This window comes from Mytilus trossulus, chromosome 3 (genome assembly GCF_036588685.1).
Source record: "Mytilus trossulus isolate FHL-02 chromosome 3, PNRI_Mtr1.1.1.hap1, whole genome shotgun sequence".
In the NCBI taxonomy this organism is placed as follows: Eukaryota; Metazoa; Mollusca; class Bivalvia; order Mytilida; family Mytilidae; genus Mytilus; species Mytilus trossulus.
In genome coordinates, this window is record NC_086375.1 from 60,697,674 (window position 1) to 60,720,621 (window position 22,948).

Sequence of the window (22,948 nt, forward strand, 5' to 3'; positions counted from 1 at the left end):
AAATTTTCTTAAAAATACATTCGAAGGTTATATAATTATAGGTCACCGTGCAGCCTTCAACAATTAACAAATCCCATACCGCATAATTATATAGCTAGTCAGCTATAACTGAGACTACTATAACACACGAGAGTGACCAATCTCTGTGTTATCGTAGTCTCAGGCTATAATAGGCCCCGAAATGCTAATGAAAAACAATACAATCAAGAAAACAAACAATAATTGAACAAAAAATAAATAGGTAATACATAAACAAACGACAACCATTGAATTAAAGGCTTCTGACTTGGGACAGGCACATACATATAGAATGTGGCGGGGTTAAACATGTTAGCGGGATCCCAACCCTCCGGCCCCAAACCTGGGACAGTGGTACAGCATAAGCACGAGCTATAAAATCAGTTGAAAAGGGCTTAATTCATCACATGGGTATCTGATTATAATATTAAACATTTTTTTTTTATATTAGTATTCAACATTTTACAAATATTCTGAAAACAGCTCAAGGTACAATACAAAATACAAATATTTATTACCACAAACTCATCAACAATAACTGGTTAAGGTTGATGGTATATTAATTACATAATTGATCATACATAATAAGTATTGTTGATAATGACTATATTAATGTGTAATATTATAAACAATGACTATATGAATTAGAGACATATTGACAATTCTATAGAGTTTGTACAGCTTTACGTAGGTTCAGACTGTCGAAAGAGGGAGTCAATTTTAGGATTGTGTATGAATTATCATTTAATAAAAAATTTCAATTTGACGAGAATTACATACAGAGCAGTATCTCTCATTTCTGTTTCAATCATCATTAAGTCTATGAGCACTTATACGGATATTACATATTGCAGCTCTAGCTGTCACTTCTGTTTTTTATGATATCAACATAGGGTGGTCTGCGGCCCATTATCATGTAGACACTCTTGAAAAAGTCTAACGTTTTTGATTCAAGCATACTTGCATTTTGAACTTGCAAACATTGGTCATATAATAATATAATAAGCTTTATTTAGAGTCGGCAAGGTATACAAACATAGACAAACATAAGCTATGATGAGCTTTTAACCGACATATGAGACATTTAACCGACATATGAGACATTTTACTGACAATACAATATTTATAACAATACAGCACATAATACACATGCAATAAATTCACAGAACAAAATTGAAGCACTAAAAGCTGAATATAAGCATAAGCTAGGTTTATATAAGTGTAAACTAGGCATAAAAGCTGACAAAATGCATAGCATAAAAATATTTAAAAAACGGGGCATGATCTAGATGGTAAATCAATTTGCATAATGATATTAACTAAAAGTCTGCACAAACCGTACACTTACATTTCCATTCCATGAATATACCTTAAAAATATTTTTGAACTGACTAAGATTAGCAATTTGTGGCCGAAAATCATCATGTAGATCATTCCATAAATCAGAAGTTGTGTATTTAAAAAAGTTCTTACCATAGAGTATTTATGTTCGGACCCTAGGGATATCTAAATATTAGAATTTCTAAAATTATATTTGCAATCTTTCAATACAACCAAATCATGTAAGCATGGTGGTGACAATTTATATAAAATTTTAAAACATTCAATAGCCATGTTACGCATACGTCTTATTTTTAGTGATGGAACCTTTGCTCGTAAAATTAGTTCATCATATGAACTAACATAGCCAGTCTTCATATATAAAGCCACTTATTTATTGTTTAATGGAACATATATTTATTAAGGATGTCTACTTGTCATGTTTTGGAATTTTTGTCAGATTTTCGGAATCCTCTGGTTTTATCCATTTGAATGCCTTAAAAAAATTTCACCATGAACCCCCATTTTTTATTTTATAAATCTTTTACATGTATAATTATAAGTCATTTATAAAAGTCTTATAAAATTTTATTTATTTTTTAATAGTATTTGAGAACTTTAACTGGTCAATGATAAAGCTATAAAAAAATCAAGAGAGATTATTTTCCCGCCAAAATTCCAATGGCTAATATTTCGAAAACAAGCACATTGACCCCTATATATTTTTATGCTTTTTTGCTTCCTCAATTCATTCCCTATCAATACATACTAGTTTTATGAAAAGTTATTTATTCTGAAACTGAGTAGCGAACATCCTTAAATCGGATTATCAATTATTAACGCATTATTCCAGTACCGTTTAAACTTCTGAAAGTGTTTCTTATTAATCCTCGTTCTGTAAAAACGGAATACATGGCCGAAACGATTTTAATAATTTTGGCCGAATCGACTTTACTAACTATGGCCGAAATGACTGTGGTCGAAACGACTTTGCAAAATTTGGCCGAAACGACTTTGCAAAATTTGGCCGAAACGACTGTGGCCGAAATGTCTTGCATTAACATGGACTGCAGAATGCTTTGAGAACCGACTACGCGGAATAAAAAAAACACCTATAATATGCAAAAGCATGAATTAAAATAAATACATATAGGCGTTAAAACAAAGTTGAAACAGGCCGTTCAGGGCGTTCAGCAAAAGCACATAAAAAAATATAACGGCTGTTATCGGACCTGTACTCTACCTTTTATACTTTCAAACCTACGCATGTGCAGGACGGAAGCGCCATTTTTAAAAACAAGCACTTGGTCCCCATCACCGTAACAAAAACATGCCTCCAAAAACTAGAAGAAAGTCAGCTAGAAACAAAGAAACGCTTACTGAATCAGGTACCATACAAAAGTTTACATATATGTTACCTAGGATCTCCTGTAGTTGGTGATCGCAATACTGGTATACCAGTATTGTCCACAATACTGGTATACAAATTTTGTACCAGTATTGTAACTTTTTATAAAAAAAACCAACAATACTGGTACATAACTGATATTCCAGTATTGTAGTTGATTGTTGACTAGACTATATTGAAGATCAAAGGGAGATTAAATGAACTCAAAAAGATTATAGAAATGTATAAATGTTATATCAGAGAATGTTATATCAGAGACTTATAATACAATATGTCTCTGGTTATATTATGCTGAATATTATCTATTGGATATTTACATTGTGTAAATCCAATAAGCTGTATTTGCTTACGGAAATAATGTATTATTATTATTATACTTGCACACATAAACAAAGAATTATTGAAATTAACTCATATCATCATTATTATTTTAACAATTGCTAATAATTAATTATATCATATTTATATTTTTATTTAATTCAGTATAGATAAAATAAAATAAAAGCTAATTATTATCTGAGTAATTGTTTAATAAATTCAAGCAAATTATTAGAATTTAGTCTTTAACACTGTAAATTCAGCATTTACATGTACAATGTATGCCTTCACATATTTTGACAGATATTTTAACACATGTATACATTTTTTTGTGTACTAAGATCATATGCATTTGTTTGTCTTTCTTTTCTTATTCATCTTTCACAACAAAAGATATCAATATTATTCATTAATTATAAAAAGTTGCTTTACATGAGAACCTGGTTATAATCAAATTAACTAGTTTGTCTACATGAATGTTAAGGGTTGAAGCAGTTGATTCAGAACCATGGACAATACAATAAGTAACAGATACATGTATATCTACTGGTACAAACACTAATACTAGACCAGCACTCTGACAGTTTGAGAGCTGTACAGATGCTACATGTATCTGAAATAGCTTGTAATATAGTAAGCGCTAGAGAAAGTTCATAGAGACTGAATACCTAAATACCAATATAGGAAGGGGGAGGGGTTGCAGAAATCACATCTGAAGAAGAAATAGACAAAACAATACAATATGTTTTATTTCAAAAACACTCAATTACATTGACATGTGAAACAAGAGGTAAATTACAAAATACCATGCAATGCTGATGATACAGAAGCTATACCAGCATTAATGTCAATATAAAATTCACTAAAATATACTGCATGAATCTTGGAAAGAGAGAGCTGAAAGAAAACATAGAAGAAAGTACAGTTTTTTTTAAATGCTAAGGCAGAATGGTTAAGAAAAACCATCCGAAGATTTAAAACTTTATTTGATGACAATCACAGTGTACCATCTATGGCATTATCTGTTAAACACAATCATGCCTAATATATATAAATGTCATATGTTAATTTGATTATGTCAGATTAATTACCTACATGTATATTGTTTATTTAAAAAAAAAGCACAATACTGGTACAATACTGGAATACAATACTGGTACAAAATTTTTATACCAGTATTGTGGACAATACTGGTATACCAGTATTGCGATCACCAACTACAGGAGATCCGTTACCTAAAAATTATGTAATGTCAAATTCCACTCTGAAATAAAAATATCCTATAGATAATATTTTCGTCTGTTTATAAACAAATATTATATCGTTCATAAATTGTTCCGCATATCGTTTTGAATGTATCTTGCTAGTCAAAATGATTATGGTGTCTTGAAAATTAAAAGGCAATTATATATTTCGCTTTGACATCCTACAACATTGCACAGTGACATCACAGCAAACAACTATAATAGCCTTTTGGACTGGTAGATACTACCACAGGCACTCACTGAGGTAGGGATTTATTCCAGAACCACCTCCAAATGAGAAATATCTCTTAAACAGGTTGGGAACATCCTCAAAAATGAGGGATATCTCTTAGTCAAGTGGTCATTTTACTGTTTTAAAAAAAACCAACAGATTTTTATGCCCCACCTACGATAGTAGAGGGGTATTATGTTTTCTGGTCTGTGGCTCCGTTCGTTCGTTCATCCGCAGGTTAAAGTTTTTGGTCAAGGTAGTTTTTGATGAAGCTGAAGTCCAATCAAATTGAAACTTAGTACACTTGTTGCTTATGGTCAGTCAGAGATATAACTCTATAGGGTTATTACAGAAAATAACTTGCGTGTGTTATTACAGACAATTTTCCTTAAATTTTCTAAATCTATAATAACATATGTTTGTTACTTGTAAAATTATTTAATCTGTAGTGGACTCTAGGGAACTCTTGAGACTTTGCTCAGAAACTAAATGCACAGCCTTGATAATTCATTTTTAAATTGAATTAATACATTTTTGAAAACAGGGCTTAGTTATTAAAGGAATGTAACTTATTATATAAGACACTTGGGAATTCCTGAGAAACTTGCGCAGAACCTCATTACATGCTCTGGTCATTATTTCTTACAATAAATTAAAATACATTGTATTACTCAATTTATTTCACTTGACTGGGCGGAGTTTAACCGGCTCGCTCACAATAAACCAGTCCATCTATAGATAGGTGTAATAGGATAAACTCATCAATGAAGTATACAGTATTTTTTTGTAAATTCCTTTCATGACACTGATAAGTGATTAGAAATCAGTAATAATTATAACGGCAATCATCCTTATCACACACATCTTCAAAAAGACTGTCCTTATGCAAATTAAAACCTAGCTCCGCCCGATCAGTTGAAATAACATTGGTAATAATCATTCAAGCATGATTTATGTCTGAGCAAATGCTTTGAATTGATATAGAGAAGCTGTGATAACACCCTTTAGTTATTACAGGCATGTTTTTTCTGTAATAACATATAGGTGTACTATTCAAAATTGGAATATCATGAACTGTTACATCTTTCAATAGTTAAGTAAAATTGAGAATGGAAATGGGGAATGTGTCAAAGAGACAACAACTCGACGAAATAAAAAAACAACAGCAGAAGGTCACCAACAGGTCTTCAATATACATAAAGACAATAGTAATATCAATAGAACATGTATGCATTTTATCTAAACTAATGATGTATATTGTCCCTTTGAAACATGTAACATACATGTATGTATGTTATCACAGTTCTTTGATTTTTTAGTCCACAATAACAAATGTATGTTATTTTCCTGTAATAACCCTATAGAGTTATATCCCTGACTGATGGTATGATCTTTCTAATTTTAAAGCCAAATTAGACTAAGTCACTTTTGACCCCAATTTTACGGTCCACTGAACATAGAAATCGAAAGTGAGTTTCAGGTTAAAGTTTTTGGTCAAGGTTGTTTTTGATGAAGATGAAGTCCAATCCACTTGAAACTTAGTACACTTGATGCTTATGATTTAACCTTTTTAATTTTAAAACCAAATTTGACTTTTGACCCAATTTCACGGTCCATGGAACATGGAAAATGATAGTGCCAGTGGGGCATCAGTGTACTTTTGACACATTATTGTTTAACTTAAAAAGGGAAAGATATATTATATTTGGAACAACTTTATATCGCTAATTCCGGCTCACCTGGCCACTTGAACTTTTGATGTCGTACATCAATCACTTTTTCATTATGGCTGTGTGATTTAAAATAATGGAGGACAAACAGCAGTAAGGCCACAATTAAAAGAATGTATGTTTCCCCAAACCCCTACCCACATTTTTGTAGGTGGGTAGGTAGGTAGGTAGGTTTTTTTGTTTTTTTTTATATCTTGATATTTTTTTTTAATATCCAACAGAGCAAAACAAATCGATTATGTGTATGTCTGTCATATATAGCCATATGTAGCAACTTAAATGTACGTGTTAAATTGTCTAAATGTTTGTAGCTCTCTGTGTCAGGTGTCAACTTGACATTAATTTTATTTGATTTTATTTGGATTTGTATCTCAGAATTGTTCATGACTGTGATTTTTTTCCCTCTTTGACAGTGAGTCTGACTACTAAGTAGCAAACTGTTTTAAATATATATATGCATGTACTGTAGTTGTTCAACCTGAAGAATGTTCCATCAAACAATTCATCCTCTGACAGCTCAGGACTCAGATTTTGCTTCTGACATTGAGGAAATCAAAAATATTAATAAAAATCAAATTTTCTTGCTTTCCTCTGAATATCTTATTGTGACATCTAAAACAACGACAACCATGCCCAATGTCTTTACATAGAAAGAAAACATCTTTTTGGAGATCATTGGAAAAGATGCATATTGTCTACATTTGAGAAACAGATTCCAGTGTTCTCCCCAGGATTTTTGGATAGCGCTGTGGTAAGCGCGTGATTTTCCACAATTCTCAGTAACTTTGTCGCGTCGCGCTGTTGGTTTGTTATTGATTTTTAGAGGTTGTGTTTGATAATTCTATAAACATTTGAATACGTGCCACCAGATAAGTTTGTCAAGATTTGACAATACTTCTTTTAGGTCTTTCCCTCCCAAATTATCTCCCTTACTGGCTGACATAACTTCCTGTTTACATTTGTGGCCTTTTTAGCATTAAATACTATTCCTAATCCAAGCCATCCTCTGTTTACATTAAATTTAAAGCAATATTTAAACAATATTTATTGATGATTGGTTGACAAATATCGATATTTCATATATATCTACACAAAATTTTCGTTTTGTCTTATTCCCTTATCCATTTGAAAAAGAGCCACGGATGGACAAGTAATCGTAATATATGGGCTTATAATGAATCCCTTGATAACAGGGTTGACTCCTTCAAACAATGCTGGTTTGACAGTTCGGTAGTAAACGCGAAAAAGTAATGATATAGTCATAGATGGTTCAATCATTGGTCGAGACCACGTTGTCAGAGAAGGGAGTAACACTTCCCTTATTTTTTTTAGAAATGAACTTTAAAGCACCCGAGACATGCATTAAATGTCTCTGTCCATTCCTTTCTTAAGTTTCGGTATCTTTTAATAGCGAAAAATTGGAGGAAGGAAATGTTAATTTGGCAGTAAAAGTTTTGCAAATGGCGCCATTTTGATCATTTATTGAACTGGTCCCTACGATATTTGACATCGTTGGGTGAATTAACGATCTCTCGGATAAATAAACCAGTCGATCACGTGATCGGAATGTGTACAAAATAATACAGGATCTTTGAAATTCAAAAACAAAACCTCTGATTTTTGGTCACCGGAAACAACCCCGAAAAATTTCCGGAAAATAAAAAAAAAATGTTGCAAAAAACCGGAATAAAAACTTTTGAGTCGGCGGGATTTCTCTGAGTCGATCGGGCGAGGGGAAACAAACCATATTTTTATTTTGGCCTAAGGCCAAATAAAAATATATGTGTGGTTCCAGTGAGCTGACTGTTCCTAGTTGAAACCTCTGACCCTAGAACTTTTTTTCTCATTTTAATCTAAAAAATAAATTTTCAAACGATCAAATTTTGAGGCTTGTGAATTTAAATAATTAAATTCCAAGATTGCTGTCATCTGAATATCCATCAGAAGTATCTGTTCTTGCTAAACAACAAATTTGTAACAGAATGAAACAAAATTAACTAAAAATGGAACATGACTGTTTATTTTACAACCAAGTTCATGTAAAATGGTTAACTTCTGGTTTGGGTGTATATTTCAGAATCAAACTCGGTAAACGCATGATTTTAAAGATCCAACATTACAAATTCTTTCACCTTTTTTGACCATATAATACCAGATAGAGGTTTAGTTCTTTCGGAAAAGTTTCTTCAAATGAAATAAATATTTGCTCAATTGTACAATTTCACTATATTGCTATTTTTGCCGGTTTGAATATATGAAATAGCCACAGCCTATTAACATAAATATGTGCTCATTTGTACTAAAAAGTTGTTTTTTTTTCAACATCAGCATACTGATATCTTAATTAAACTTACCAGATACACCAATAACATGAACAAAATAATGACAAAAAATGCAAGAACTAATGCCACCAGAAACCATCAAAACTTGTGTAAAATTCTTACAGAAGTGGAAACCTTTTTAATATGTTTTTATATACATGTATGTAAGCTAACCATTTAGACAACATAAATATGCTTTCTTATTCAGAAACTCCTTCATCATCTGAGGAACCTGAGTATAGGAAGACCCTTGAAATAATAACAAGACTGTCACAGAAATATCTTGTAAGTATGCCAATGATATGATGGGAATTCTTGGAATTACCATTATCATATTACCCTTATATTTACTTTGAGGGTATCAGTCATTACCTTGTACATGTTGTATGGGGAATTTTTTTTTTTTTTAGTTAAATTATTTGGAATAAATATTCACAAGATGTTTCTTTGTACTGTGTGGATCAGCGGTTTATTTCAATGATTTTAAAGCATAGTTTGAATGATGTCGGTTATGAACACAAAAGTACATTGGATTGAAACCCTTTATTCTTCATGTTCTTCAGGAAAGTAAATATTGCAGTATTGATTCATTTTTGCAATTCAAATTGATTTTTAAAAAAAAATAGATAAATGAAATAATGCTCATCTGAAAAATATTCATGTGCTTCTTGACATCTATATATATGTTATAAGTAACTGAATATTGCATAATTATTGTATTTTTGTAACATAGTTGTGAATTGTTTATATTTTTCTAGAATACAGGATCATCTAGTACATGTAGTACATCAAAAAAAGGGAACAAAAATGTAAGTGTGTTTACCATATATAAATATCAGCAGTTTCTTAATCATGGAATTGTGTTATAAAATAAATTTAATGACTTTTGTCAAATAATTAAATAAAACTTTAAATTGCAGAACACATTGTTATTTTATTGAACTGTACCAAAGAGTAATGAACATTTTCACCTTTTTTTTTACAATAGCAAAATTTTGATGAACTTGAAAGGAGGTATTTTTTTCTATTAAAAACAAACATCTAAGATATTTAGATAAAAAAGATATCATAATACTGGACACATACTTGTTGGTTTTGGCTAAAGAGGCTAAGAAACAATCAATCAGCCTAAAAAATTAACATAAAATTTGGATCTGTAATACTTCAATGAATCCTTTAATTGTAAGTGAATTAAATTTAATTTCAGGAACAAGAAATAGGTTACGAGGGTGATGAAGAGAACACTACAGGATCTAGTGCTTCTTCGTCTGTTGGTAGTCCTTATGACTTTGAAGAGGAACCAATGTCTGAGGAATCTTCCATGAATAAGAAAGACAAAAAGAAGAAGAAACAAGACAATAAATCTGATAAACAAATTAAACAGAAAAAAACACCAACATTGCAAAAGAAAATCTCACTGAAACCTCAAACAAAAACTCCTAAAGCACAAAATAAAAGTGTAAGATTTGATGAGACCCCAAAATCTCCATTGAAAGAGAAAATGAAGTTTCCTACAACACCATTACCAAAGTCACCAGTTGTAGCCTTAGAAAAACTTGATATTCAGATGGTGGAGGAATCTCAAAGACAATTAAGGAAACGTAAAGTGGATACACCACAAACTGTTTTCACTGAAATTAAAGTGACTAAAAAAGAATCTGTAGATAAAATTAAACCTGAATCAAAATTGAAAGGACCAAAAATGAGTACCTCTATTCATCTACCTAGTAAAATTATACCGGCTATGGTCCAGGATACATCTACACCAAATGAAAGTGTTCGGACATTAAGGAAGAGGGGTAATGATTCATGTTTTGGGTTTGAAGATGTCAAGAGAAAATCGTTACTCGAATCTCCAGTAAAAAGAGTGCCCATTACTCCTCTGTCAGACTATGCTTCAATGGACGTAACAATGGAGGATAGTGTACAAATATCAAAACCCTCATCACCCATGTTGTTTTCTATGGAAGAAGAAGGTATTATAATTTAAACATGCTACAAATTGCTTCTGTTGTTCTATTGTTTAATACCAGAAAAGATTTTCAATTATTGGAAATTTTCAATTGCTTTGATATGAAATATTAAAAGTTGTTTGCTTGTTTGGAACTTGAAATGTAATGTAAGTAAAATGAAAGTAAGAATGATTTATTTCTTGACTTTTTATTTATATGGTTCATTTAACATTCAGTAGACAGTTGTGTCCTTGTACTAACTTGATTATACTTTAACAAAATCATTTAAAATATAGATACCTTGTTTCCTCTGACTAAATGAAGGTCAAGTTCAAATTTCATGAATTTAACTTTTATTTTTGTTGGGTTGTAGACCTTTTAGTAGTGAAAAGTGATGCTTGATTGCTTTTGACCTTTCCATTATAAGCCTATTTTGGGGTCCAGATTTTCAAATATCATTTCTTAGCTTGAATATTCAATTTTCTGTCAATCTGATATCATTTTGTATAATATTTGTATTTAAAAAGGCAGGAACATTTCAATTAATTATCAACTTGGTGTATCAGAACTTCAAATGGTATTGACATGTATAAAATTTGAACCTATCATAGTCTATGAAATTATAATTGATAATTTTTGTTACAGACTTTTGTGATCTGCAGGTGAACAAAAGCATGAGTAAGACTTATAAACCAAAGAAAAAACTGCCAACCAAAAAACAACAGGTAAGAGAATTGTCATACTAATTGATGTGATGTAGGCATTACTTTTCAATTCAAAATAAATTGTTTTATGTTTTTTTTTTTTTTTTAATTTTAATAATTTTTTGGGTACAAAAATTTTAGCAAAAAATTAAACCTTTATTTTTTCATTACAAATTTAATTTATTACACTATTACAAAATGTATTAGTTGTTACTTTATGATATGGTACAAAAAACAACCCAAAAAATTGATTTGTTTTGGCCCCAGATGACTTTAAAAATTGAAAAAGCTCCAAATTATCTCCCTTTGGTGCAAAAATGCCATTTTTTGGCCTTAAATTTGAAATATCTTTTTTAACTCATCGGTGACCTATATTTTTTATTATTGTTTTCAAATAAGCTGTACATAAACTAAATAATTGTAAAATTTAAGCGATTTCTTATATTAGGTTATTTTTTTATTTTGATATTTCTTCTTTTTCTCCTATTAGTTCCACAGAAAAAAAGGACATTAACACAAATGTATGCTTCTTCCAGAGGCAGATTTTAGCTTAAATGAACGGTGACCCCATTTTTTTATTTCATTTTTCTTTTTTGAAAATCAATGAGACAGCAACCTTACAACTCAAAAACCAAAACACATCTTGAGATCAGCTTATGTTTTTTTACAATAGCACATGTTTAAACATTATGTTGAACAAAAATTATCCAAAGCCAGGGATGTCATTAGAAGCCGGCAACCGGCGAAAATCTCCGGTAACTCGAGCTGTCACCGCCGGTTACTTTTTCTCTTGGAAAAAAATTAATGAGATAAAAACCAGGATTAAAAAATGACAATATGTTTGTGCAGTGTGTAAAAATGGATACACTAACACAGTTTATTGTAGAGCTACCGAGATCTGTTCATCAACTTGTCACATGTTTACAAAATTTGTTGAATATCGGAACATCGGGTTTTTTCTAGTCTCGGTAAGAATGTTGCGATGAGTTCCGAACGAATTTATAATTATTTCCCTCCTATGAATTTAGGAGCAGTGATTTAGCTAGCGCTCGTCACTTTCGTATTTTACGAAAAGGTTTTAGAAATGACGAAAATATTTCATATCAATTTCGTCACTTAAATTTGGAAAGTGTAAAAATATTTACACATCAAATTACTTGAATTCTACCTGTCTTTATGTTTCTGACAAGTTTATGACCCTCAGGTAATTAACGTTTACCAAAGGTGTTAAAAGTTGTGATGACAAGTAATCCGCCTATCGCCAATCAGACGGGTCACTAATCCCTTAATTATCATTATAAAACCTCATAAATGATCATCATAATAATCTATTTAAGTTAAATCAGTCAGTCAGCTTTTCATTTTAATCATTTCTTACAGTTCAGTTGTATTTTCGTCATTTGAACAAAATTGATAAACTTCCCGGACATTTCAACTTTATTTTATTTTCAATATTTCCCTTACGATCATAATTTGCAGTTTGCTTGTCGTAGTTTTCGTCAGTTCAACGTATTTTCGTCATACTTTATATAAATATTCATTAAAAACTTTCGACAACTTCGATTAAAAAGAATGAACTTTAATAAAAACGTAAATATTTTCACTTGCAAACAGGTGCTTCCTGTTCTATGCATTGCGCATGCGTTAAAGTTCGAAAATGAATCCGGTTTTGTTCTGAAATTATTATTCAATTGTCACTTCCCGTTTTCATTTCATTTTGTTTAAAAATCGAAAGTAAACGTGATCTACAGTCTACAGTCATAAGAATCGTCACATTAAGTATAGATGCAGATTCTTCAATCCAATATTAAAGAAATTGATTCCAAATAGATATTAAAACGTATTTTCAAGGATATAAATGATTGTGAAGTGAAAAAGTCGTTACAAGTTCATTTGTACAGTGGTTAAAAAATAGAGGCACCCAACTTTTGTTGATAATTAAGGGGTGTGCCCTGAAAATAACTGAAGTGAAGTTTTGATCTTATTACCAGATCCCTATTCTTATCTTCATATCTTAGCATCACATCAGTCAATTCATTCAATATTGCCAATAACTGCCTACTTAAGCAATCCTAAAGTCTTCAAAGATCCTAGACTAGTCCTTAAAGGACTTGGACATATATGTATAGCTAGTTTGATAAACATCCTAGATCCCTTGCTTTATAAAAAAAATAAGGCTGATTTTTATCGCGCAAAAGTGACTAAAGCCCTCAAAATCCTAGCTAAAACCCTGTTTAGGAGCACTAGTACTGGCTCCGTTTTATCACGCTATGGCGGCGCCGGACAAAAAACGATGTAAACAAGGTTCGTTGGACGGGTTTTTCAAAAAACAAAGATTAGAAAATGATGCAGGTAATTAGAAAAACTATATATACATTTATTTCAAAAGTTTTTAATAGAACATATCACATTCTCCAAAGATTTTAATAATAATTTAAAGTGACACTTGACTTTACCTTCGTGTCACTGGCAATTTTCTAAATTCCTAAAATTGACTTGTGAATTTGAGGTTCTAGATTGAAAAGAAAACTATGAACCACCCTTAGTATTACAAGCATTTTCAAGTTGCTAAAACATGCTTTCTTTAAGTTACACATTGTAAAGAAATGCTTGGAGAAAAAGGGGGGGGGGGGTAAATAAAATATAAAGATCGTAATTATGAAGCTATTATTATTGGTATATTTCTTGATTCTTAAATTAATTATTAGATGTGTTTGAAATTGAAATAACTTTGTGTATTTACATTTTGAAAAAAAATATAGAACATTTATCAGAGTGTAACTAATATTTGCATAAAAAGGGACAAATATCCGTGATAAAATTAAGCCATCATTTTAGATCTGTATTGATAAAATATATAGAATGACTTATTCCTGTTTGATTTACATTGTTTTCATTTTGTTTATTTTGTTATTTCTGTTTCTGCAGCATGCAACTTTTTTTTACTGTGGGTCTGATTGAAATATCCTACCTTACACCATGTACACGGGTGCATTTAAAAAGCGCTTCTGAAAACAAAACAAATCCCTTATAATAAATAGTTTCTTTTATAAATAAAAAACTCAGAGCGCTGATATAAACTGAAATTACTATATTTGCACGCCAATTGGTAATAGTACTAGTCTCAGGTACTATGAGGGGGATAGGAGGGGTCCTGATCCCGAAATCCCGGTCTTAAAAAACGAAATCCCGAGGTCCCGAATTTAAATAAAGTAAATCCCGACGTCCCGAAATCGAAAAAAAAAAGGAATCCCGGATCCCGAAGGATCAATTCCGAAATCCCGAGCTTAAAAACAGCCGATCCCGGAGTCCCGATAAAGGTCCTATCCCCCCTCTACTATACTATGACAAACTTTTTAATATAATTTTGCAAAAAAATGTAGGTAAGAAATAACAAGGATTTGTATAGTTATACAAATCCTTGGAAATACTTACATCTTCCGATTTGTAATGAAACTCTTTTTCTATTAATGAAGTTGAGTAATTAAATAGCTAGTCATCCCACAATAAAAAAAAGTTGGTGCTTTTGATATTATTTTATTTCGTTTGCTTTACTTTGCTTTCTTTTCAGTACATCATAATTGACATCAAAATGGTCTTACCTGGTATATATTACAGTCAAAGCATTGCTGGAAGTATTTAAACAGTGACCAAAGCTTTAGCAGAGAATGTGAAAATAAAATAGTTCAATGATGTGTATTTTGTTAATAATTTTAGTGTTGAGTGTATATGAGAGGGGGACTGGGGAAGGGAACATAGAGTTTTATATACCAAAATAAAAACTGAAGAAATGAATTTCAAAACTGGGTGAACCAATTGATATTATGTAACCTCTGTATGGATTGTTGCTAAGTGCTCAGTCGCAAACATTACATGTATAATCAGAACAAATGAATGCTGTCTTGTTGAATGTAACATACTTTTTAAGATCTAAGAGCTGTGATTGTTAGGGATGGGAAAATATTGGTCACCATTACTGGTTCGGTGTCTGACTGCCAGCAGAAAATATTTGAGCATTTGGTAGGGAAAAAAATATATAAACGTCATCAATGGTCATATTTGTCTTAATAAAAAAAACCTAGATGCACTGGAAATGAGAACATATATACAAAATGGAAAAAAAAGTAGGCATACTCCCCTATATTTAAAATATTTAAATAAAATCTTTAACGCATGGACAATATTGAGTTTAAACACCTTTATTGGAAAACATTCTGATATCAGCAAAATGTGAGAAATTTGCCTATCAGCCAATGCATTATGTAAACTTTTAAATTGATAAATCTATGCAAAATTTTTACATATCAAATCTAACTGTGTACTTTTGAGCTTGTTTGGTGGTTGTAAATTCAAGAAAACTATATATTTCAGGAAACTCAAATTCTTCAGTTATTCTTTTCAGAGCTATTTTTTTTTGCTTGGCGTTTTGTTTTGCATTCAGTTCTTTGATTTTCATTTCTGTTTTTTTCATCTTTTGTTCTTGTTACTGTTTCAAAACTGGTTCTTAAATTTCCTCTCTTTTCTTTACTTCATAGATGGAAAAAAACTAGAGGAGCCCTCAAATGAAACAGATAAGCCTGATCAAATTAGTCCTGATACTCCAGTATGTTCGTCAGAGATTTCTCTCGTTACTAAACATTCATCTGAGGAAACTCCAAACCATAATACAACTAGTTGTTCTTCAATTAAACTCCTCCTTAGCACAATGTTTGATGACACCAGTAAAGTACATAATAAAATTATCTGTCAGGAAAACTGTACATCACTTTCTAATGATGAAATTAAACGTGTGTCTGGTCAGAAGGATAAGTTCCAGCATAATTGGCTGCAAGACAAAGCTATTTCGTTCTGCTCAAAAACCACATACTGGTGGTTAGTTTATGTTGAAGGTTGTGGAATGTACTGTCTCCTGTGCAAAAAACACCACACCATTAATTCTCAAAATAAAGCTTCCTCATTTGGAGACATTCCATCGGTGAGGATGAAGAAGTCAGCATTGACTGATCACATTGCTTCTAAAAAACACCAAGGTGCAATTGAGGCTGAAATGCTTAGCAGGGTGTCAGTATTCCAAAAAGAATTGACGGAAAAAAGTCAGGTAGAAAACAATGTCCTATTTATGGCCTTTTCTGCAATGTACTGGTTGGCCAAAGAAGGCATTGCCAATGAGAAAATTTCAACTTTGCTTAAACTTTTAGAAAACATAGGTTTGTCTGAAATGAAATTCTTTCAGCATAGATCAAGAGCTTCTCTCCGTGACATCTTCACTACATTAGGCATGCAAACAGAAAATGATCTTGTAGAAAAGGTCAAGGCTGCAGATTGTTTTTCTGTCTTGCTAGATGACTCCTCAGATGTTTCAACCATAGAGCAGATGATTTGTTATGTAAACTTTTGGAATGGAAATGCTTGTGACATTAACTTTCTATTCATAGAAAATGTTCTGAAAAATGCATCTTCTGCAAATGCAGAAAACTTATACAATGTTGTAAAATCTAAACTTATTTCATTAGGCCTTGATATGAGTAAATTATCTGGTATTAGCACAGACGGTGCATCAGTAATGGTTGGCAAAAAGGGAGGGCTTGTTAAAAAATTGAAAGATGACAACCCTGCCCTTGTTGCCATCCATTGTATTTGCCACCGTCTTGCTTTGGCATGTATTGACACGTGTGGAGATTTACAGTATATTAAGGAAATGGAGGGTCATATGACGCACATTTGGAAGATTTTCCATTATTCTCCTGTTAAGTTAGCAGCTTTAATGAAGGCCCAGACAGAAGTCCACAAGATGACTCTGTCTGAACCCGCAAGAAAGCTACTAACAAGGACGATGAAGAAAGCATGTCAAACTAGGTGGCTTTCATTCAACAATGCTGTACAGAGTTTATATCAAGAGCTTGTTCCAGTTATTCAAACTTTGAACATGTTTTCAGGTGATGCTACCTCCTATGGTTTAATGAAAAAAATAGCACAGCTCAAGTTCATAGGAACATTGTACATACTTCAAAGTGTGCTGCCAATACTTTCAGACTTGAGTAAGTTGTTTCAAAAGGGAAATGTCAATTTCTCCATGATATGTCCTGGTCTGGAGAGTACGCAGCACAAGTTGAGGTCTTTGTCGAAGGATGACATTTTTGATTCCTTGAGAGCTGATCTGAGTCCCAATGGTCGACTTGGTACACTGGACGTCACAGTAAGTGAGTTTACCATGAGTCAGCTGGCAGTCACAATGTCCAAGTATGTGGATGCTCTTTGCAAAAACATTGATGCTAGATTTCAGCAGTCCCCTCTTCTGGCAGCATTTGCTGTTTTTGATATCAGATGTCTACCAGAGAGGGGGACTGATGAATTCAGTCAATATGGAAGCAAGGACATCCACATACTTGCAGATCATTTTTTTGGGACTCAGGAAGACACTGAAGAAATGCTGGCAGAGTGGATCAACTTTAAGTTCAATCTTTCCTCCTGGAAAAAAGAAGTCCCTATGGAAATTTTGAACTGTAAAGTTGAAGAAACTCCAATGGAGTGGGCTTTGAAAAAGCTTCTGATCATGAAGACGTCCATGATCCACTTCTTTCCTCACCTAGTGAAGGTGGCAGAGATTATTATGACTCTGCCAGTGTCAAATGCCTGGCCAGAGAGGGGTTTCAGTAGAATGAAACTTGTGAAAACTTGTTTGAGGAATAGATTGCAAAATGACATCTTGCAATCTCTTCTTCATATAAGTCTGAACGGTCCTTCACTAGGGAGTAAAGAAGCAGACAGCTATGTCAGAAAAAGCGTCACAACATGGTTGTCTGCAAAACCAAGGAGAAAGTTGCCAAAAGTTAAACCAGTGCTAGAGAAAGAAAAGGAGCAGGATCCAGCTGATCCAGTAGCTGTAGCAAGCTGTAGCACACAAACAGAGGAAGCATCCAATCTAGACTTAGTTCAGTTGGAATATGACAAGGCTGTTCGTGTGCTACAGTTGGCTAAGTTTGCTCAAAAGGTGGTTAGTGGAGATGGGATTGCTGATGATTTCGAGTATGAAGAAGATAATGATGATGATGACAATGATTTTGATGTTTGCAATGATTATTAATTATGATAATTAATTAACACTTGACAGTCATTTCTCAAAAAAAGTTTAATTGAATCAATGATGAAAGATTTTCAAAGTTTCACTTGAAGGTGTGTCACTATCTAAATATTTGAAATATTCCACCATGAACTGTATGAAATGCATTGCATTATAATAAAAAGGAAGAGAATAATGATCAGATTTTTAGATTTGAAAAGTTAAACCTCAGAATCATTGTCATCGCCAGATCAAATTTATAACAATATATGTTAACTTTGTTTTTTTGTTAAATTGAATTAAAGAAATAAAATCTTAACGCATCTTTGTAATTATAGTGCCTGAAATTTTTCCTAGAATTGGATACATTAAGTAAAATTAGTGAATAAAAAAAAAATGTCTTTATATATTGAAAAATGTCTTAAAATAAGAGAAAAAAATTACAATAAAAAAGGTTTTCAAATTATGAAATTAGGTGCCAGGAGAGAGCTAGAATGCATATTTTAATACCATTTACCCCCAGAGCTTATGGGGCCCTTGAGCGGGCCCCAGACCCCCGGCCGTGAAGGCCACCTCGCTACGCGAGGTGGGAGACTCGCTTCGCGAGTCTATCATTTCTCCTGTAACTTATCTTATTTCTCCTATAACTTCTAAACATAATGACATCCCTGAAAGCAGTCTGAAGATATAAAGAAATAATTATAGTATATCTATTTTTCATGACAAAGAACAGAGTTTGATTAAATAGGGTCAGTATTAAAATCACATTAATTGTTTGATACAATTTTTTCAAAGGGTTTTAGTCCATCATGAAAAAGAGTATAGAATAACAATTGTTTGGAAAAATGAAAGAGTTTTAAATAACTTGATAGTTTATACATGTCTCCATTTACTTGTAACAGGTAGTGAAATCCAGTGAATGGGCTAACAAGATAGAAAAGATGAGTGTGGAGTTCAAAGAAATAGAAAGTTTTGAATTAAGTATTGAGCAAGACTGATTCCAGAATCCAAGATTTATAGCATTTTAAGTTAGATTTTATGGTTTGATATATACCTTCTTTTTGGTATAAATTTTGTGGTGAATTTGATGTTTCAATTTACAGAAAGGCAGCATTTCTTTCATATTCTATATATCTTCATTTGAAACTACATTTAATAGAAGTTGTACATTTGATTTAGTCTTATCATTGTATTAAATGTAGAAGTTATTATAAAGTCTTGTGTGAGGCCACATTATTTAGATCAGTTAGCTTTTACACACATGATTTGTTTTAAAGGAAGGCGATATAGTTCATAGAAATGATGAACCTGAAATGGAAAACAATGACATTTCTATGGTATAATTTAAAATTAAATGTCTTACAGAAGTATTTTTCTATTTTCATCAACTCAAATATTTAATAAATTCTCTCTACATTCCATTAATTAGGCTGATTAACAAAATATGTGATCACTGAAATTTTGTGCATTTTGTTTTAATAAGTTATCCCAATTTTCTTTTTGTCTTTTATTTGGACAGAAATTTTGTCTTCTCTTTTACAATATTAAACATTTTGCAAATCAAATAAATTTGTCTCTAAAATTTAAGTTATTTTAGAATAAAACAATATTAATCAGAGAGTTTATTTTCAAACATTACTTAAAAATAGGAACTGAAACCTATTGTCACCCTGACCTTTATGATATATAATATACAGCAACATATAATTGTTTGTGTTTAATGTCATGTTATTGGAGAATGGCATAAGTTGTAATGAATATTTGTGTAGATTTCAATACAAATATAAGAACATGTACAATGTTCAAACTTTTTAACAATAAATGACTTAAATCAAGTGAATTATTATTACATCTATTTTTGATATTTTACACCTTTTTTTTGCACACACACTGTACAATAGTTTACATTAACGTGTTAACTACATGAATTATTAAAAAAATATGTTGTGTTTAATTTTTTGTATTTTGTATAACTTTATATTATGTATTTTTCATAATCATCATGGTAATATAGACCAACATGCAAATTAATGTAAGACTTATATATCATGTCTATAGAGAGTTTGAATGAATTTTTGGGGCAAAATTATTTTCTAAGTGGTATGAACCTAGTCTTGTGTCTTAACAAAACTGCATACACACTTTTATAATTGATCTGTTATATTTTCAGAAAAGTATCACTTTGGGGTAAAGCTTTCAATGACTGTTGAATTGAATGTTGGATTTGTTTAAAAAAATATTTGGCACTTTCTGGAATATTTCAGTTTCATAAATAATCAAATAAAATATTCTAGAATATTAAGGATTTTGTTCGTTCTATTTTTATCATTTTCATAAAGTTTTCAAAAGTCAGGTAATTTCTATTCATACCTGGATTTTTGTATTAAACAAACCTGTGTCAGCATTTATACAATCTCAACTATATAAAATTGTGTACGGTACTTGTTTTTAATTTTGTAAAAGCCTTAAAAATGATTTGTGGCATGGAACAGTTTAAAATTTTATTTGTTTTTTTCTTGACTTTTTTTCTCTGAAAGTGAGACATATAATTTGGTTTTCTGTCCACAGCAAGGACAACAGCATCAACAATTGTTAAGCTTTCTGCTTAAGTAACTACTAACAATAGACAAATATATTTTCTTTAAAAATCATTGCTGTCTTGGCATCTCAGTTTGTCTACCATATTGAGGCCCTGCACACTAGTTCAAGTGATTTTAAACTAACAAGCAATGTTCCTGTTTATCAGATTGGTTTTTTGTTTTATGCCAATAGACGAGACACATCTGTTTCAATAGTTCTTTCTTCTGAATGTTTCAATATTTATAGAAATATTGAAAAATATTCAAGAGTGACCGAACAACACTTTAATTCAAATTGCAAGTAGCGAATAAGTTAATTTTTTAGTGTTGTTAGGTCACCAGTTGAATATTTTTCGATATTTGAATTCTCTGATTCAGCTATTCTTTTTATTACATTAGTAAAATAAATAGAGTAAGAAATTTTAGAAAAAATATATATTTTAAGGAAAAATAATATCATTTTTCTATGCATTCTCAATTTGTTTTTATCAAACGTCATCCATGTCTTGACAACACCTATTGTTGTATGATGTCAGAGAAGTGAAATTCTTGGTTTTTATTTCACTAGGAAATCTATGTAATTCAATTCAACTATTTAGTTTGTGTAATTTTCTAAATTATATATTTATTAGGAGGGCCATGTGAATGGAATTTTTCTTATTCTATTTGACCAATGATTTGAATTTCATTACAGTCATAAGTATTTTAAATCAATCATGATATGCAAAGATAACAATTTTTGGATCCTTGGCATTGTTAAATTCACAGATAAAATTCCAATTTCAATTGCATTTTCGATCATGTGCAGTCCATGTTTTATTGGAATTAGAACATGGCTTTGATTCTAAAGAAGAATGTCATATTAAAATAATGTACAACATGAACAAAAATTAAGTAAAAGATAATTGATTGTGTTTTAGAAAATTTCCACAACTGATTCTTCAATTATTTTTTTTTCAAGGCAACAGCCTTTTAATTTGTTTATTCAATTTTGGTCATAAGATAGCTTATGTATGTATTTATAGGTTTGTATATAATTTTGTAAATATCTATCTTTCTTCTGTCATGTGTAACTTTTAATACAAAGTAACAAATGGTTGTAGATTATTGTATACTTTTTGGAGGCAGAGATACTGCTGGTAGAAGTAATATGGTATGGAATTATTACAATAAATTGATAATATATAATATTTTAGTTTTGTATTGCTTTTTAACTAGCTTCCTGAAAATAAAATACAGAGGAATTTGTAAAAATAAATTAATTAACTGTATCAACCAAAAACCAACTGATTTGGATTTTTGCACCTATAAGTCACTGTTAAGGTTTTAATTAACAAAGAGGATAATTCATACAAAAAGCCATGACACAACAAATATAAAACAATTGAAACAAGAAAACCAACAGCCTTTTGATTAAACAATACCAAAAACATTTATGACAGACAGCGACCAATGAAAACTATTGAATATTAAACAGGAACATAAAGATGGTGGTTCTAATAAAGATATTAGTGAGCGCTCAATGCTAATTGGTTACTAAATGTGGGAAGATTTAATTATTTAAATTAGTTTAATTTACTGTGACGTGACCAAATGTTGCTCAACACCGAATGCAGAACAATCAAAATACTGACAAAAATTGCAATTTGTTTTATCAAACTATACTGTTCAGATGGTGAAAAATGTTTACCAACTGCTGTAGAAAGCCATTCAAGTCATCAAAGTGCAAGGTGATAAAGTAATTTTTTTTTAATCTCTATACATATGTATTCATTGGAAGGTGATAGGTAGTATATTAGTTTTGCGAAAGTCTGTTTTTTAGATTGTAAAAGCAGCAGGTCAACTACCAGCATATTAGGTGCACAGAATGATATAACATGAACACGATTTTAGTATGTATCATCTGACATTTACTTTATTTTAATGGTTCAAGTTCAGGTTGATTGTTACGGGTAAATAAAATTTGTAGATAAAACAAGCAATAGGTCAAAGAAACAAGCTGATTAGAACAGATCCTGAGTTACTTTTATGGAACTGACAACACTCTTGCGTATTATAGAAC

At 31.3% G+C, this 22,948-nt stretch overlaps 2 protein-coding genes across 2 annotated transcripts; both read left to right on the forward strand.

Annotated features, from left to right (window-relative positions):
* Positions 1-2,536: 2,536 nt before the first annotated feature.
* On the forward strand, positions 2,537-22,074 carry LOC134712012 (uncharacterized). Its single transcript, XM_063573093.1, has 6 exons — positions 2,537-2,726; positions 8,800-8,876; positions 9,350-9,400; positions 9,799-10,567; positions 11,189-11,268; positions 19,210-22,074. The coding sequence occupies exons 1-6, from the start codon at positions 2,669-2,671 to the stop codon at positions 19,303-19,305; spliced, it is 1,131 nt and encodes a 376-aa protein (XP_063429163.1). The 5' UTR covers positions 2,537-2,668; the 3' UTR covers positions 19,306-22,074.
* LOC134709550 (zinc finger protein 862-like) lies at positions 13,518-18,331 on the forward strand. The gene is made up of 2 exons (XM_063569709.1): positions 13,518-13,599; positions 15,783-18,331. Exons 1-2 carry the CDS (start codon positions 13,518-13,520, stop codon positions 18,329-18,331), a joined length of 2,631 nt encoding a protein of 876 aa, XP_063425779.1.
* Positions 22,075-22,948: the final 874 nt, after the last annotated feature.

Excerpts from the sequence above, each read along its gene's own strand:
- LOC134712012 (XM_063573093.1), top strand. The coding sequence starts at position 2,669 with ATGCCTCCAAAAACTAGAAGAAAGTCAGCTAGAAACAAAGAAACGCTT. Across the intron at positions 10,568-11,188 it reads GTTTTCTATGGAAGAAGAAG|ACTTTTGTGATCTGCAGGTG; the intron begins GTATTATAATTT and ends TTTTTGTTACAG. Across the intron at positions 11,269-19,209 it reads TGCCAACCAAAAAACAACAG|GTAGTGAAATCCAGTGAATG; the intron begins GTAAGAGAATTG and ends TACTTGTAACAG.
- LOC134709550 (XM_063569709.1), top strand. The coding sequence starts at position 13,518 with ATGGCGGCGCCGGACAAAAAACGATGTAAACAAGGTTCGTTGGACGGG. Across the intron at positions 13,600-15,782 it reads AAGATTAGAAAATGATGCAG|ATGGAAAAAAACTAGAGGAG; the intron begins GTAATTAGAAAA and ends TTTACTTCATAG.